This window comes from Kogia breviceps, chromosome 4, assembly GCF_026419965.1.
Source record: "Kogia breviceps isolate mKogBre1 chromosome 4, mKogBre1 haplotype 1, whole genome shotgun sequence".
Taxonomy (NCBI): Eukaryota; Metazoa; Chordata; class Mammalia; order Artiodactyla; family Physeteridae; genus Kogia; species Kogia breviceps.
The window spans coordinates 101988910-102005391 of NC_081313.1; the positions used below are offsets into that span (position 1 = coordinate 101988910).

Here is a 16482-nt window from a genome sequence, read left to right on the forward strand (position 1 = left end):
GAATTTGGAGCTTGAACAACTGGGTGAATGAATGGGCAACATGAGAGTGAGACCTGAGCATGATTACAGATTGAAATGAAGGATCCATTGGAAGGAACAATATTGAAGTTTCCAAAGGAAGTAATTCATGATGTAGCAAGGTACCAAAAGATATTGGCACACAAGAGGGAACTGATTGCATTAGCCTTAAAAACCAGAGGACAGATTTCAAGATGAAAAGGAAGTAAGTTTCAAAGCAAATGAGTGACATTACCTTAACAAAATGTAGACCTATTAGTATATTCAGTTATGAACAACTGTATACTAATTGTTTTGTGTTCCTCATATTAACTTTCTAATTTAAATACTCTATGTTTATCATTGTATAACCTATTACTTTTGTGTGTGTGTGTGTCTGTGTGTGTGTTTTTTCTTTTTTGCAGGTTGTAAGTTCTACAAATGGAGAATTAAACACAGATGACCCTACTGCAGGACGTTCAAATGCACCTATCACAGCCCCTACAGAAGTAGAAGTGATGGATGAAACCAAGTATGTATTGGTTTTGCCTCATTTAGTAACTTTTTTTTCTTAAACTGTGCATGTTTGAGATTTATAGTCATTACAGTTATTTAAGGAAATTTTTTTCAAGGAATAGATGCATGCAAAACAAGTGGTATGTTTAATTATTTTAATCACTAAGTTTAAAATAGCGCTATTTCAGTAGATGTTTTAATAATACAAAAATAGTTATTTAAGAACTATGCTCAAATTCTTATTTAGAGTTAACAGCATATTTTTAGCTTTTTATTTTTAGGAATGTTGATGCATGAAAGTTATTGCTGCACTATAAATGCTTATTTTTTCTGTAAACATAAGAATAAATATTAATTTTGTAGTATGCTGCATGTATTAGTATTAGTTTTAAGTTACTTTTTTTGTTAAAGTACATTATAATAATTCTGCTTGGAAAAAAATTAAGCTTGAAAAACAATGTGATAATTTCAATGTGGGCAGTTTCTGATGATCTCTCTTTCTCTCTCTCTCTTTTTCCTTGTATTTTTTTTTGTGTTTAGCTGCCAGAAAGTGTTGAACATGTGGTGAGTTCTCAAGTGTAGGCAGGCAGAAATAGCTCCGTTGACTGTAATTTCAAAGATTTAGCACCATTTTGTGTTTTTTAAAAACAAACTTTTCGACATAGAAATTATAATTGGTAAAAGTTGTCCAAAAGTATTTGATGTCATTTACATTAGCTCTGAAAAGCAAGAAATAATTGAGGAGCTCTTTTGCCTGCTGCAACTTTTTTGCTTCAAGTGACATAGATTTGGGGCACTTTTTTACTGAGTAGATGATACACCAACCTTGCTTGCGCTTATGTATTTGTTTTGTAACACAAGGCTTTATTTGCTATTTTAAATAGAAAGGCAAGTTTTTGAGTTAAGCTTTCTTTTTTTCCTGTTTGTAGTTGTTAAATACCCATAGCAATAGTTTCACTAAACCAGTATTTCACTTACTAATTATATTGCCATTGAATACACATGGTATACATTGATAAATTTCATGATAAACTACAGTGAGAGAGTGTTATGAAAAATACTCATCTAAATAGTTCCTGCTAATTACAGATATTATGAAAAAAATATTCTTATCTGTTGCAATAATGTTGAATTTAAACTATTTTCTTGCCCTTGCCTTTAGTTATAATGCTGTGTTTAAAATGCTTCGCTCAATTTCAAGACAAATTTTGAGTCAGCCTTGGAGTGAATAAAGACAGTTGTTTAAATTACTAAATTTTGGAACATTTACTCATCTACTCATATCCAAAGGGAACCTTACATAAATGCTCATTTGCTGGCTGCAAGATGAGGAGACTTTTGTGGATATTTCTTTTTAAAGAGTAATGATCAACTGTCCATTTTAACCAGTTTGACTGTGGAATTTATTCATAGTCAGTATGACTTAGTTTGGTGGATTTCAGGATATAATTAGTCAGCTATGTACTTTTGTATTTTTACGTCAGAAATAAAAGCAACAGTATCTATGTGCTTGTGCAATCCTAAGCACAGTTATAAAGGTGGGTGGCATGTGGCAGATAAGAATGCACATGGCCTTTGCAATTAAACATAGGTTGTAGAATTCTACTTCTGCCACTGTTTGTTTCCTTCTTCAAGCTTGTTTCTTTTCCTGTAAAATGAGGCTAATAATATCTGCTTCATAGGTTGTTGAGAAAATTAAATGTAATAAAGCACAGGTATTTTGTCTGGCACATGGCAGGTGCTCAGTTGCCATTATCACCTCTATCTGTTTCTCCGCTTCCAGCTTCCAGTGACCTCTCATCTGTGCTTTTCCCAGGCTTGTGCCTCTTCCGTCAGTGTTCTGTATTTTTACCTCCACAACACTCTTCACTGAAACTGGCTCTTCTGTGTTCGCATCCTCCGAGAGACCTGCTTTCCACCACATCTATTACATTTTTCCATGTACTCATTCAACAGCTACACTGCTTGGATTTCAGAAATATCTGATACTATCCTTGCCCTTAAGTAGATCATACTCCAGTGGGGGTAATTGCAGTTGCATTAGCTTTTATCAATGTATGATAAATACTATGAAAAAGGTATGAAAAATCCGTTAGAGCTTGTAAAGAAAATGAGTGTTTACTGACAGGATGATCAGAGAATACTTTTTGGAGGGGGCTTTGAAGAATGAGTAGTAATTTATTTAGCTGAGATGGGCATGAGTGTGTATATTTATGGTTTGGGTTTTTATCTGTAGGTGTTGGAAGATGAGAAAAAGGAAAATGGTGGGAAGGCTCTTCCTGAAGTGAGGTTCTCTTTTGCATAGAGCGTCAAGTCAAGATCACTTGGCAAGGCACCAGGCCCTTCATGCCTTTCATGGTCTGGCTCCTGCCTGTCTTTCCCAGCCTCATTTTCCATTCTGAAGTCTGTGTTCCATCAGTTCCTTAAGTCTGCCATTGATATGTTATTCTCTTTATCTATCTCTCACTTCTTGAAACTTCTTGGATTTCTTAAAAACAAGGTCTTTTTTATCTTAAGATCCCTAAGACCTCAACAAATTATTACTAAGTAATTGACTACATAATGTAGTGTATCCATACAATGGACTATCAATTAACAATATAAAAAATGAAATTGAAAACATGATGCTAAGTGACACAAGCCAGACGTAAAAGGCCATGTATTATATGATCCATTTACATGAAATATCCAGAATAAGCAAATACAGAGAGACAGAAAATAGACAGTGATTGCCTAGGGCAGCTTTGAGGAAGATGGGAGTGACTGCTGATAGGTTATATGGTTTCTTTATGGAGTGAAGAAAATGTTTTGAAGTTAAGTAGCAGTGAGGGCTGCAAAACTCTTTGAATATATTAAAAACCACTAAATTGTACACTTTAAAAAGGTAAATTTAATGATGTGTGAATTATATCTGAATAAAGCAGTTATTTAGAAAAATGGATAGCAATCTATGATTTCAGTGAAGCTTTTCCAGAGGAGTTACAGAAATCCTCAGAACTTCCCTAACTCTTCAGTAGTTAAAAACTCTTTTAAAACACACAAAATTTTGTCTTGTATTTAATCAGGGTTATTGTGACATTCCTACAGGCTTATTATTGCATTCCTTATATCCTCTTAGTCTGTATTAAAGAAATGTGAGCATGATTTCTTTTTCTAAATTGCGTCTAATGCTTCTCTTCTCTCTTCCACCATTTTATGGGTAGCTAGAGACCTGCTTAGAATTCTTTTTCAGAATTTGTTTCCTACTTCCTTCTTTTCTTCTTACCTCTGATTGGCAGAGATCCATCTCACCTCATCTCATTACTAAAATGTATTCTACAACGGATATTTTAGAGTCTCATGTTTCCTAGAATAGTACCTCATGGGGTAAATGTATGATTTCCAAGTGATGGAAAATAGTCTTTTCCCCAAAGATAAAGTGGCTCCTTCATTAGTAATGAGATTATGCCTTACCTTTTTTTTTACTGTAGCAGAGAATTTTTTTTTTGAAGGCAGGTGATAACAAATGATAGCACCCTCATCATTTCTTCCAGGAATTTAGGAGAACAAGGCTTTCTTTAAGTTTAGTTATTGAGTTTTTAAGTATTGTGAAGTCATCTTTTTTCCTTTGTTTCTCTGTTTCTCTTTTTTTCCCCCTTCCCGTCATTTACTGAACAGTTATTGTGTGTTTGGTAATATGATGATTATGAAGATAAGTCAAGGCCCTTTTGTTCCATTAGAGAAGATAGTAAGTACACCAGTGACTTTTACATAGTGGTTCTTACCCTGGCTTCATATCACAATCATCTGGGTAGTTGTAAAAATATGCCAGTACTTAAGCTGTACTTTCTGAGTGGTAGGGTCTGGTTACCAGTATTTTTTAAATGCCTTTAAGCTGATTCTAAGGAGCAACCAGGATTGAGAATCACTGGTCTAAAGTAAGGTATTATAGGATTAGCAGTATGGAGTTCACAGACTGGAGTATGCATGTCTAGCTGAAGATCAGGAAGTCTTTGTGGGTAAGGATACATTTGCACTAGTTCTCAAAGATGAGTATGATTTGGCAAGGGAATGGGGGTCAGAGAGAAGAAGAGGTTGAGCAACAATGTGGAGCAAGGAAAGAATGGGTTCATTTGAGTAGTAACCCGTGCACATAGAGAGTGTGAATATATTAATGGGAACTGAGATAGGCTAAGTGCCCAATCTCCAGGGGCCTTTAGTAGCAAGGTAAAATATAAATAAATTGGACATTATCTTTCTTAGCACAAGAAAGCATGCTGTGGGTTTTAAGCCAAGAAATGTTATAATCAGATTGAATCTTAAGAAAATTAATTCAGCAGCAGTTTGAGACTTATGTTGCTTCCTGGGGTTCCTCAGATTGCAGAAAATCTCAATTCCCTCCTTCCCTTCCTCCCTCCTTTCCTTCCTTCCTCCTAAAGTACAGCCTGCCTGGTAAGGAAGGCTGATGGAGGATGGGACTAAGAGGAGAGTAGAAATAGGTTGGAACCAAATTTTAAAAGCTGTGTGGACTTAATGCCTCAGACAGTGGAGAACCATTGCTAAGATTTAAGAGGAAAAGGGCATGGCCATATTATGATGGGGGAAGTTTGGATGGCAGATTGGAGAGAGGAGAGTCTTATGCTAGAAGTCGGTTAAAAGGCTCTTAGCAGTAGTGGAGGCAAGAAGTTATGAACTAAGCCAGCATGAGAGGGTGGGGAGATTTTAAAAGTCATTTCAGACTTGAGGAACTAATTGCACGTGGATGGAGAGGAAGAAATTGAAGGTGAGGATGGGTCTGCAGGTTCTTAGTTAGAGTAGTTACATGGTCTTGCTCTCTGATCTAAACTTACTTGCCTAACCAAACAGTTTCTCATTTTTATAATCGAGAGACCTAGAGAAATGAAATTACATTTCAAGTATAAGTTTTAAGGGGAAAAATCCTTTGTCAATGAACTAAAGTTTAGATGTCATGAAAGATATTTCCTGTATACTCATCAACCAGACGAGGAGAGGCTAGGTTCTGGAGTCCTAAGTGGGTGGGGTCTGGCAGGTACCAACAGTCCCTCATCCAGAGGATGAGCCAATAAGTCATTGTAGGGACAGATAAGAACTTCAGATCCAATAAACCCACACAACATATGGTCACCTTATTTTTGATAAAGTAGGCAAGGATGTACAATGGAGAAAAGACAGCCTCTTCAATAAGTGGTGCTGGGAAAACTGGACAGCTACATGTAAAAGAATGAAATTAGAACACTCCCTAACACCATACACAAAAATAAACTCAAAATGGATTAAAGACCTAAATGTAAGGCCAGACACTATCAAACTCTTAGAGGAAAACATAGGCAGAACACCCTATGACATAAATCACAGCAAGATCCTTTTTGACTCACCTCCTAGAGAAATGGAAATAAAAACAAAAGTTAAAAAATGGGATCTAATGAAACTTAAAAGCTTTTGCACAGCAAAGGAAACCATAAACAAGACGAAAAGACAACCCTCAGAATGGGAGAAAGTATTTCCAAATGAAGCAACTGACAGAGGATTAATCTCCAAAATTTACAAGCAGCTCACAGAGCTCAACATCAAAAAAACAAACAACCCAATCCAAAAATGGGCAGAAAATCTAAATAGACATTTCTCCAAAGAAGATATGCCAGTTGCCAACAAACACATGAAACGATGCTCAACATCACTAATCATTAGAGAAATGCAAATCAAAACTACAATGAGGTATCGCCTCACACCAGTCAGAATTGCCATCATCAAAAAAATCTACAAACAATAAATGCTGGAAAGGGTGTGGAGAAAAGGGTGTGCACTGTTGGTGGGAATGTAAATTGATACAGCCACTATGCAGAACAGTATGGAGGTTCCTTAAAAAACTAAAAATAGAACTGCCATACAACGCAGCAATCCCACTACTGGGTATATACCCTGAGAAAACCATGATTCAAATAGAGTCATGTACCACAATGTTTATTGCAGCTCTATTTACAATAGCCAGGACATGGAAGCAACCTAACTGTCCATTGACAGATGAATGGATAAAAAAGATGTGGCACATATATACAATGGACTATTATTCAGCCATAAAAAGAAACAAAATTGAATTATTTGTAGTGAGGTGGATAGACCTAGAGACTGTCATACAGAGTGAAGTAAGTCAGAAAAAGAAAAACAGATACCGTATGCTAACATATATATGGAATCCTAAAAAAAAATGGTTCTGAAGAACCTAGGGGCAGGGCAGGAATGAAGATGCAGACGTAGAGAATGGGAGAATGAACTTGAGGACACGGGGAGGGGGAAGGGTAAGCTGGGACAAAGAGAGAGTGGCATGGACTTATATATACTACCAAATGTAAAATAGATAGCTAGTGAGAAGCAGGGAGATCAGCTCAGTGCTTTGTGACCACCTAGAGGGGTGAGATAGGGAGGGTGGGAGGGAGATGCAAGAGGGGGGAGATATGGGGATATATGTATATGTATAGTTGATTCACTTTGTTATAAAGCAGAAACTAACACCATTGGAAAGCAATTATACTGCAGTAAAAATGTTTAAAAAAATGTAAAATCAAGAAAAAACTTTATTTTAAATTTAAAAACAAACTTCAGATCCAGACAGAGGAACATGCTTCAGTTTCTGGGTAGACTTTTGAGAAGAAAGTATATGACATAAATCCAGGAAGACAAGCCATATTCTCCAAGAAGAAAAGGGCAATCAGTAATGGGAAATGGTGGTGTGATGTCAATAGGAAAACCTTGGCTATTATCATCTATGTTTTCTACAGAGTTTAGGACATTGACCCATTATGATTTTGTGTTTCCTCCCTAAACAGTATTTCAAGCAACAGCCTTAATGTTCATCAGAAGCAGAACTTAACATTTATTCCCAAATGATTTAAGACTGGAGATGTGGCTTCAAAGCTTCTAGGCTAGCCACCAAATGATCAGGTCATAAGCATGAACCTGACTTGTGATAGCATATTGGCTCACTGGAACCACAAAAGGAATAATCAAGAAAGAGCCAATTTTTGAAAAAAAGAATCATTGACAAGAACATGATTTAAATGTCTGGTCAGCTTATTCTTTCCCCAAGGTAGTTGTCAATAGCCTAGATCTGAGGAGACCCCACATGAGGTATGAACTAGTGGATAAGAAAATGTAGCCACTGAGCAGCAAGGAGAGAAAATATCCTTGAAAATTGTAAAGGTGTAAGTTATTTTCTAAGACCAGATAATTGAATTTATTGATAAAATAACTTGCTCACGTCATCTCCGAAAACTTCTCTATGTGCTGATTCCTGGAATCTGTGCTGTTATTTGAAGTTATTATTTCTGATACCACCTGCCCCCCAACTGTACCAAGTTAAAATTACATGGTTTCTTTTTATGCATTTGCCTGCCCTCATGTGAACTGATGACATGGTGTCCACTCAGTATCTCCAGTGTTCAGCTCATTGCATCCAGGACGAGGCCTCATTGAAATGGAAAAGCAGGAGGACCTGGCAGTTGGATCTAGAAAGCAGTGCTTCTTGCAATTCACAGTCCTTTAATAATTTGGTGCAAATCACCTCTCTCCAGAAAAGCTTCCACGGGCACTAAAATCTGTATTTTTGTAAGGTTTCACTAGGGTCTGTGGCCCAAGGGTAAGAACTTTAGCTTTAGAACATGCTTTAGAATTTTGACCAGGTTCTTACTCTAGAAGTTAGTTGCATTTATGAGTCAAATCATTCATTAATTCAATAGGTATTAAATGAGTACCAATTTTGTGCCCATTTGTGGGATGTATCTGTGAGCAAGACCTTAGGAAACTTAAATTCTATGTGGAGGTAGATAAAAAGTAAATAAATAAAATAAATTCAGATTAGTACTATGTACTGAGAGGAAAATAACACGGTCGTGTGTCAGAGTGGCCATATGCGAGAAACAGTGTTTTAGACTAAGTGCTCAGGGCAATTGAGATGAGACCTAATTCATTAATCACTAAGACTATAAATCAAATGTTTTGATAATGACTTTTAAGAAGTCAGCCACAAGGTTAATATCAGTTTCCTTCTTAACTGCTCTAAGTATATCATATTTTGAGAGCATCTCTGTTCTTGGATGCATTCATATCGCATAAAGTAATGCTGTCCTCTGGTGGTAGTCAGTTTAATAGCATGCCAGCTCTAAGGCAAATGGCAAATCTATTTCAAGGGTGTACTCTATTCAGTGGGATTTATTGCTAAAAAATAGATGTCTTTTTAAGATTGCTTTTGATTTTAAAAGGTCTCTACAATTATAATGCATTTGAAGATCTTATTTAATCTTAAATAAATGCTTGAAGTAGTTTTCTGTGTTCAACAATACTTACACAATGGAAGGAAAGATTACCTAGGAAATAGGAAGCATGCAACTCTCAGAACTGAAAGCAGATTAATGATAAAAAATAAATCAGACAAGGTGAAGTGCTAATTCAAGTGTGGTAGAGCTGAGACTTGAACTTGCTCATCAAAACATCTATTATATTCAGTTCCCCATTCCAAAAGGCTTGTGTATACCTTACAACAGGTTTTTTGGAGAAAACTTTTTAAAAGAATATACTTTGGAATTTGAAAAGACAAATGACATTATTTAGGAACAGTGAACATTGTTAATAAAACTTTATATTAGGGCTTCCCTGGTGGCGCAGTGGCTGAGAGTCCCCCTGCCAATGCAGGGGACATGGGTTCGTGCCCCGGTCCGGAAGATCCCACGTGCTGTGAAGTGGCTGGGCCCGTGAGCCATGGCCGCTGAGACTGTGCGTCCGGAGCCTGTGCTCCGCAACGGGAGCAGCCACAACAGTGAGAGGCCCGCATACCGGAAAAAAAAAAAAAAAAAAAAAAAAAAAAAAAAAAAAAAACTTTATATTAAACAATAAAGTTCCATTGATATATGACTATATTCTTAAATTTAATATTCCAATTATTTGGTCTTTCTTTTAAATACCAATTTTTTAATATTTTGTTTTTTACAATATGGACATTTTCTAACTCTTTTCTGAGTTTTTAATTGAAAGGTTCTTTTTAGAATAATGATTTTTATCTCCTAGTAGTTTTTTGTTTTGCTTTTTTATTTTAGAAAAAATATATAACAGATTTGAGAAAGTATTAGGTACCTAACAGAAAAATTTGACTGACTTCTCTAAGTCTAGGAAAAATGTATTGTGCCTAGAGTCTTCTTTTACAGTGGTGTCTCTTTTTAAGGCCCTGATTGGGTAATTTATTTCCATTCTTTCTGGTAGTTACCTGAATAAGAGTAAAACCCATCAAGATTGATAACAACACATATTTCTATTTGAATCTTTATCAGCTGATATATACAATTTTCAATTATTCAGATTCCATGGTCTAGTCATTATGTACTAGAGTGCAATTTAAAAATGCAATTGTGTAATTTGGTTTTGAATGCCCCATAGTGATTTCATAATTATGGCATAAATCACAATAAATGGTCTGAAATTATTTTTGACTAAAGATAATGTGAGTGGAGAGAGTATGTAATTTAACTGGACAGTGTGGATTTTTGTTTACATTTATTTCACAGAAATAACGATATCTAGCCTTTATTTCATCTTCCATGATCTTTTGCTGGATAGGACACCTGAAGCTACATGGTCTCTTTTATTTTACGTTTAGCTTGAAAATGTTGAGTTAATATTGTTTTATGAAGGTGGGCTGGTAAGAATTAAAGGAACATCTTTGTAAGGACTTCAGTGGGGAAAAAAAAAAGGAGCCTCTTTATATGTGGTATCTATCATCTTGATATTCTGATAGATTGACTTTCTTTTAGGTATGGAAGGGGAAAATGGCCAGACCTTTGTTTGAAGGAATGCTAGACTTTTAGAATATATATACATGTGTGTGTATTTGTTTTGTTAGTTGCTGATCAGTGATTTTCATTTAACTTTCAGTTCATACCAACCTCAGCATTGCTCTACATGTGTTGCATCTTCTCATGACTAGGAGAATTTACTGTGAGAAAACTAGTTCTCTCAGGGATCATGTCTACGTTTTTTCCGCCTAGGAGTAAAAACTAGATATTTCTTAAATAGACTACAAAAACTGAATCAGTTTTCAATTGCAAAACTGAATCACCTTGATTATGCTATTTTAAATGTTAAGCATATGTTTACCTTAATTAAAATAGCTTATGATAAGCTTGACCTTTAACCTCTAAAGAATTAAAAGTGCCAGTCTTAGCATTCTTATTCTATTTAATGTATTTTCTCTCTTCCACTTCGTAAATATGATGGAAAATGTTTGTTGAAGAGTGTTTTGGGGATTTATCTTTTTAGTTTTGGAATCTAAACTAATTCTTAGTGAAAATAAAATCCCCAAATTAGGCTCATTATTGCTTTTCTAACAGTGGCTTCAACAATCATATATGAATACCAGGAAAAAAGGGAAAGAATACATAAGATGAACTTTATATAACAGCATGCCATTGCCAGAAATTAGTACCTAAAATAGAATGTGATGGGTCATTTGGGGTTCAGAACTTTATGGCTTTTTAGTTAGTCTTCGTGCAGAGCCTTTTCAGTTTAGTGGCTCCTTTTAATGTTGCATAGAATGTCTTGCCATTCTAAAAAGGCACACTGATGAAATGATAGTAACAACTCTGCCATCGTTTCACTAATATATATGCTTCATTGGTATGTTCACTGTTTATGTTGCACTAGCCCGTGGATTTCTATGACATTTAAGTTAATATGATAGATTCAGCCTTACTTTGCAACATTTTACTATTTTTATAATAAAAGGAGTATTTCCCTCCATCTGCAGGTGCTGCTGTTTTTTCAAACGAAGGAAAAGGAAAACCATACAGCGTCACAAATGACTCTGGACACAGACAGATCATGGGGAGTTACTTACGTGTTCATCTGCTGTCTTGTGATTAAAATCATCTCTGTAGTGACCACATATATTTTCAAGGACTCACTGTTAGAAACAAAAATGTCATACTTTCATACTTCATTTTGTGGTTGTCTTACATTCGTATTTTTTTCTAATTTAACTTTTATGGAAGCTTTAAAGTTTTGTCAAAACATGAGTGCTTTGCCCATCATTGAATGGAATGGACCAATGAGGTGGTATTGATGAATTACAGTTCTGTAGAACATTTTTCAGAAGCTCTCCTCCTGTTGTAGAAAGCAGTACAGTATCTTAAATGTCAACCAGTTATATACCTAATCTGGTCTTTATAACTTCTGTAAGAGAATAATCAAAGAGGAATTTTCTCCCCAGTGGATAATGCAACAGAGAAAACAGTTGCCCAAATATTTAAAAGAAGTTATCCCTTAAGAAGATCATTATCTGTGTGACATCTGCATTGATTTCACTGTTACTGATGGTACTGCTATTCATGAGTCATATTAACATTCTCTCTGTGAAATCATGGTACAGTTACTGCCCAGAGGTACTGAGGAAAAAACTCTATGGGTTTGGCAGATGGTAGTGGTAAAATTAATCACAACTAGTGTGGTAAATATGAGCTCTGCTTTTGTTGCACCACTGTGTGAAGTACAGTGTTGTCCAAGTGGCAAACGCTTATTTTTTAAAAATGCAAAATATTTGTATAATGTAACTTTATGCTTCCAGATAATGTATGTTAGACAGCAAGAAATGAATACTTTGAGAAATGAGATATGTTGGAGTTTTTTGAAAAATACACTAAAGAGAAGGAATAAATGTGAATCTCACCGCATCATATGAGGCTGAAGTCTAAGGAGATCCCACTGAAACCTGCTGCTGAACGATTACATTCTCCTTAAGCAGAAAACTTTGGATGTGCCACACAATGGTGTCTGTTTATTAATTATTTGCCCTTTGATTTTAAAAAAAGACCCTCAGCAATAAAAACGGGGTCACTCTATTGCCCTCTGCGCACATTAGTCTCTTGTATTCAACTTTGCTGGTTCTCTGGAATTTTCCTACTTTTTAGCATAATTTTGATGATTGAAAACTATTTTGGAGAGGATGGGTCAGGTGCTTTGTCCCCATAGTCTTTTGAAGTGCCTGCATAGGAACAAAGTAATGGTTCTGTAAAAAAAGGAAACCCATTCCACTTTTCAAGTATGCTTTGTTTTAAGCCATGAAGACACAGGTATACTTTTGTCACATTCTACTAGCCAGAATTTGCAAGGAGAGTTAAGACAAAAAGACTGGCTAGAAAGATAATTATGTTGTTCAGATCTCACATTCACCTTTCATTTATGAACTTGTTGCTTACTCCTTCCACTCAGCCCCTTCTTTTTGTCTTTGTGTGCTTCCGGGCATGCTTATTTATTTTTATTGTCTCAAGGTAACATTTAAAATATGTAATTAAAGTAAATAAATCTACATTTTTGACATTATTGCATTTACAGGAATTTAACTGTACTTTGTAATTTATTTTTCTTATTAGCCAAAAGTTCAGTGCATTGTTTTTCATGAATTAGGCACCCATATAAATACCGCAAATCAAGACATTATCATTGTTGCTCTGAATCTATGAATGATCTTTATAAGTTCTTGATTTTGAGGACCTACACTCAGCCTAGAAAACACTTGTTGTATAATTTGGTCAACAGTTTCCATTTTATCTATTTGTATACTGTCATGATGTCTTAAACTACAGGAGTTACATACTGAGTTTTTATTTTTGTTTGCTTTGAGCAAGGTAGATGGATGTTTTGGCCATTATAATGTGAAACCACTTCTTTCTTTACAGTATTTGACCAAATTTGTGTGTCTATGATATTTGTAAATACATGCGATACCTGTATTTCTTATCATAAGCCTGTTTAGTTTTATTCTCAGTAGGGTTTTTGGACTGTACAGTGTTTATATGATCTGAACTCCTTATACATAAGAAGGTGTGTATATTAATCCAATTATGGACTTAAAATATTTTAAAACTATAAATACCCTTATTTGCTGCAAAGACCAGTGTGTAGACATTTGCTTTTTAGCAATATTTTTAAGTGCTCCATTTTAATGCCAAGGAATAAGTCTTTTGGCAACACAAACTGGTCAATAATAGGTAATGCAGGTATGTTCAGGTTAAGCCAACAATGTTTTGCATTTTTATGCTTCTTTTCTGTCAACACTAATGAAGTCAACATTGCCTGAATGTCTGAATAATGAAACACATCCCTGTTTAAAAGTATGTAACTGAAAAAGAAATAAAAAATAAAGGTAGTTTTTTTAAACTTGCTCTTTCCCCTTTCCTCTAATATGGGTAAGATAATGCCACTTACTAATTGAAGGCAGGAATTTAAAAAATTTAGTTTATTTAATTTACTAAATGTGAAAAGCAGAGCTAAAGGAATATTTGTTTGTGATTTTGATTTTGTTTTGCTTTGTTGAAACCCTGTTGTAAAGAGTACATACCTGGAAGTATCTAAGCTTTCTTTAATGAAAGTTAAAAAAAAATTTTTTATACTTCTCTGAGCTCCTTAATAGAGCAATTAATTAGAACTAATGCCACTACTAAACCGAGGGAAACAAGCTGAATCATTTCATTCCTTTTCAAAAATGAAGTCATGATGTTCACAGAAATGAAATATTATCAAATCCAATTTTAAGTGAATGACTTTAATGTCATTCCAGATGAAGAGCATATATCTGTTACAGTATCTCACAGTTCATCATTGTGCTAGGTGCTTTAAGGGGTTTTACAAAATGATACTCTGCTTACTGAAAAATGCCAAAGGTAAGATAAGTCAAAACAGCACACACTAAGCCCATGTGTGTCCATTAAGCACCACCATTCAGAAAGAATAAGATATAGAGATGAAACATAACAGGTTAAGCATGGGTTAAAAGGCCCTGTCTAGAAATATCTGACCTAAGATTAGGGTTCAGTCTGAATGACTGTATAGTTGCATTAGCACCCTTTGCTTTTGCAAGTGACAGAAACTTAACACGGCTTCAGCAATAGGCATGCACATTATTACATTTAACTGAAAAGTCCAGTGATAGGAGTAGCTTCAGGCATGCTTGATCCTGGTGCAAAGTTCAGGAGTCTGTTTTTCTCTGTATCTCTCAGTTTTGCTTCCTACCCTGCTGTTTTCATTGTCAGGGAGATTCTTCATGTGTGATGGTAAAGTGACCACCCAGCAGCTTCAGACTTCTGCCATAATCTCAGCCAAAACAAAGGACAGTTTCTCTCAACAGTTCCAACAAAATCCTAAGACTGACATTTATTCCTTCATTGGTTCACATGCCCACTCTCGAGCCAACTACTGTGACCCAGGGAATGTTGTTCTCCCATCTTCAGAGGACACACTGAATTGAGAAATAAGGTAGAAGAGGGTGTTCCCCAAAAGGAAATGAGGATATTGTTATCAGGAGAGTGAATGGATTCTGTGCAGGCAATCTAGATATCTGCAGTCATGGTGAGAAAAACAAAATAGAGTATAAAGGCAAACTTAATTGTTTTAAATTAGAAAACATTATTACTGAGGCTTTTAATATGAATATATTATTGGAAATCACTAATACAGTGAATGAATGCATTTGAAAAATGTTTTGGACTCAGGTAAAAACAGAGGTCATAAGTACCATATTTGATGTGCCTTTGTTTAGTTTTAAAGGTTTTTGTGATAGAATTGGATTAGTAGAGTTAAAAGCTAACCTTTCTGCTAGAAGAGAAATAAATGGAATTATAAAGCTTTGCTGATGTTTGGGATAACTAGTTTCTTCTCTGACCATCTCTAATACAGACCCACATATTATTTTCTTAGGAAATTTACTTCATAAGAATACATGGATCGTAACCAAAGAAAACTACATATAGAAGTATTATCAGGTAATACGGCTGGGATATGAAAATGGTTTTAGAAAGAAGAGTTGTTCACAGCAATGTTTACCATACTGTGATTTTACTCAAATTGAAGAACACTCCTGCACTGCTCTAGACTAGGGGTTGGCAAACTTTTTTGTAAAGTTAAGGATTTATGGGCCAAAAGGCAAAATTGAGGCTTTTATATACTGTGTAATGAGAAAGAAAACAAATTTCCACTACTTTTTTATTGATGAAATTTAAAATATATATGAACACTTGAGTACAAATTTTTTGTGATACAGGTCTCATGGTAAAAATTAAGTTATTTTGAGAGGATAATATTTCACTTAATTGGGGTTTGAAATCGATTGCAAATGTTCATCTGTTTTGCTGATCTGTGATTTTACGTATTTCATCTCTAAAAGTATCTTCATACAGATAGATACTACCAGATACTGTTTTCAGTCCACAAGTGTGTGGATGTTAATTGAGCATATTCACCATTTGGAAGGTGTTTATAGAATTCCATTAGATTCTGCTCTTGATATATCATTGCACCACAGATTAATTACTTCCTTTTAAAGTTTAGATGGATGCTCCTTGTTTATACAGTTAAATGGATTTTGAAATATGGAAATTTCCTCTGCACTTGGATTGAGATCCAAAAATGTAGCTGGAACTGCAGTTGAGTTTGGAAAAACACATCCACTGCAAATCTGTGTGGGAGTGGATATCTTGCTGCTCGTGTTAACTAGACAGCATGGGAAGTGTATAAAGCAGCTTGACATAACTTGTGATTTAAACAGCATTAGTTGTCATCAAAATGACTTTGTTGCAGTATAAATTTCACATATAAGTGCTGTTTTGCCTTGTAATTTTTAAGTTGAAGTTATTAAGAAACATCAAATCTGCAGCAAAAGCTAATTTTCAAATCCATTCAGTGTTTGTTAATAATAGGTGAGGGTGATACTCATTCAGAAAAAATTCACTTTTGGTCCTGAGCTCAAAAAATTGCAATAAAACTTTATTACTTCTATCAAACTGCTGTGTAGTTGGGCAAGTCAGGATATTCAGTTTCTGTTTCAAATAAAAATGGGAGTAATGATAGTTAAGACTGCAAGAGTGAATGAAATTCACCATTGGCTTTACTAGTTCATTAACATGATATTTAAATAGTTCCCACAAAATACCTGCT

General features: G+C 35.1%; 1 protein-coding gene across 13 annotated transcripts in view; it reads left to right on the forward strand.

The window, feature by feature from the left end:
• Positions 1-13710, forward strand: part of CSNK1G3 (casein kinase 1 gamma 3) — a 127395-nt gene extending 113685 nt beyond the window's left edge. For 8 of the 13 annotated variants that reach the window (XM_059063503.2, XM_059063504.2, XM_059063508.2 and 5 more), the window contains 3 exons: positions 423-529; positions 1054-1077; positions 11303-13710. In XM_059063503.2, the coding sequence (XP_058919486.1) occupies positions 423-529; positions 1054-1077; positions 11303-11357 (186 nt within the window). In that variant the 3' untranslated portion in view covers positions 11358-13710. The remainder of the gene's footprint in view (positions 1-422; positions 530-1053; positions 1078-11302) is intronic. The other 5 variants (XM_059063506.2, XM_067031496.1, XM_059063509.2 and 2 more) reach the window with 1 other exon arrangement.
• The last annotated feature ends 2772 nt before the right edge of the window (positions 13711-16482 follow it).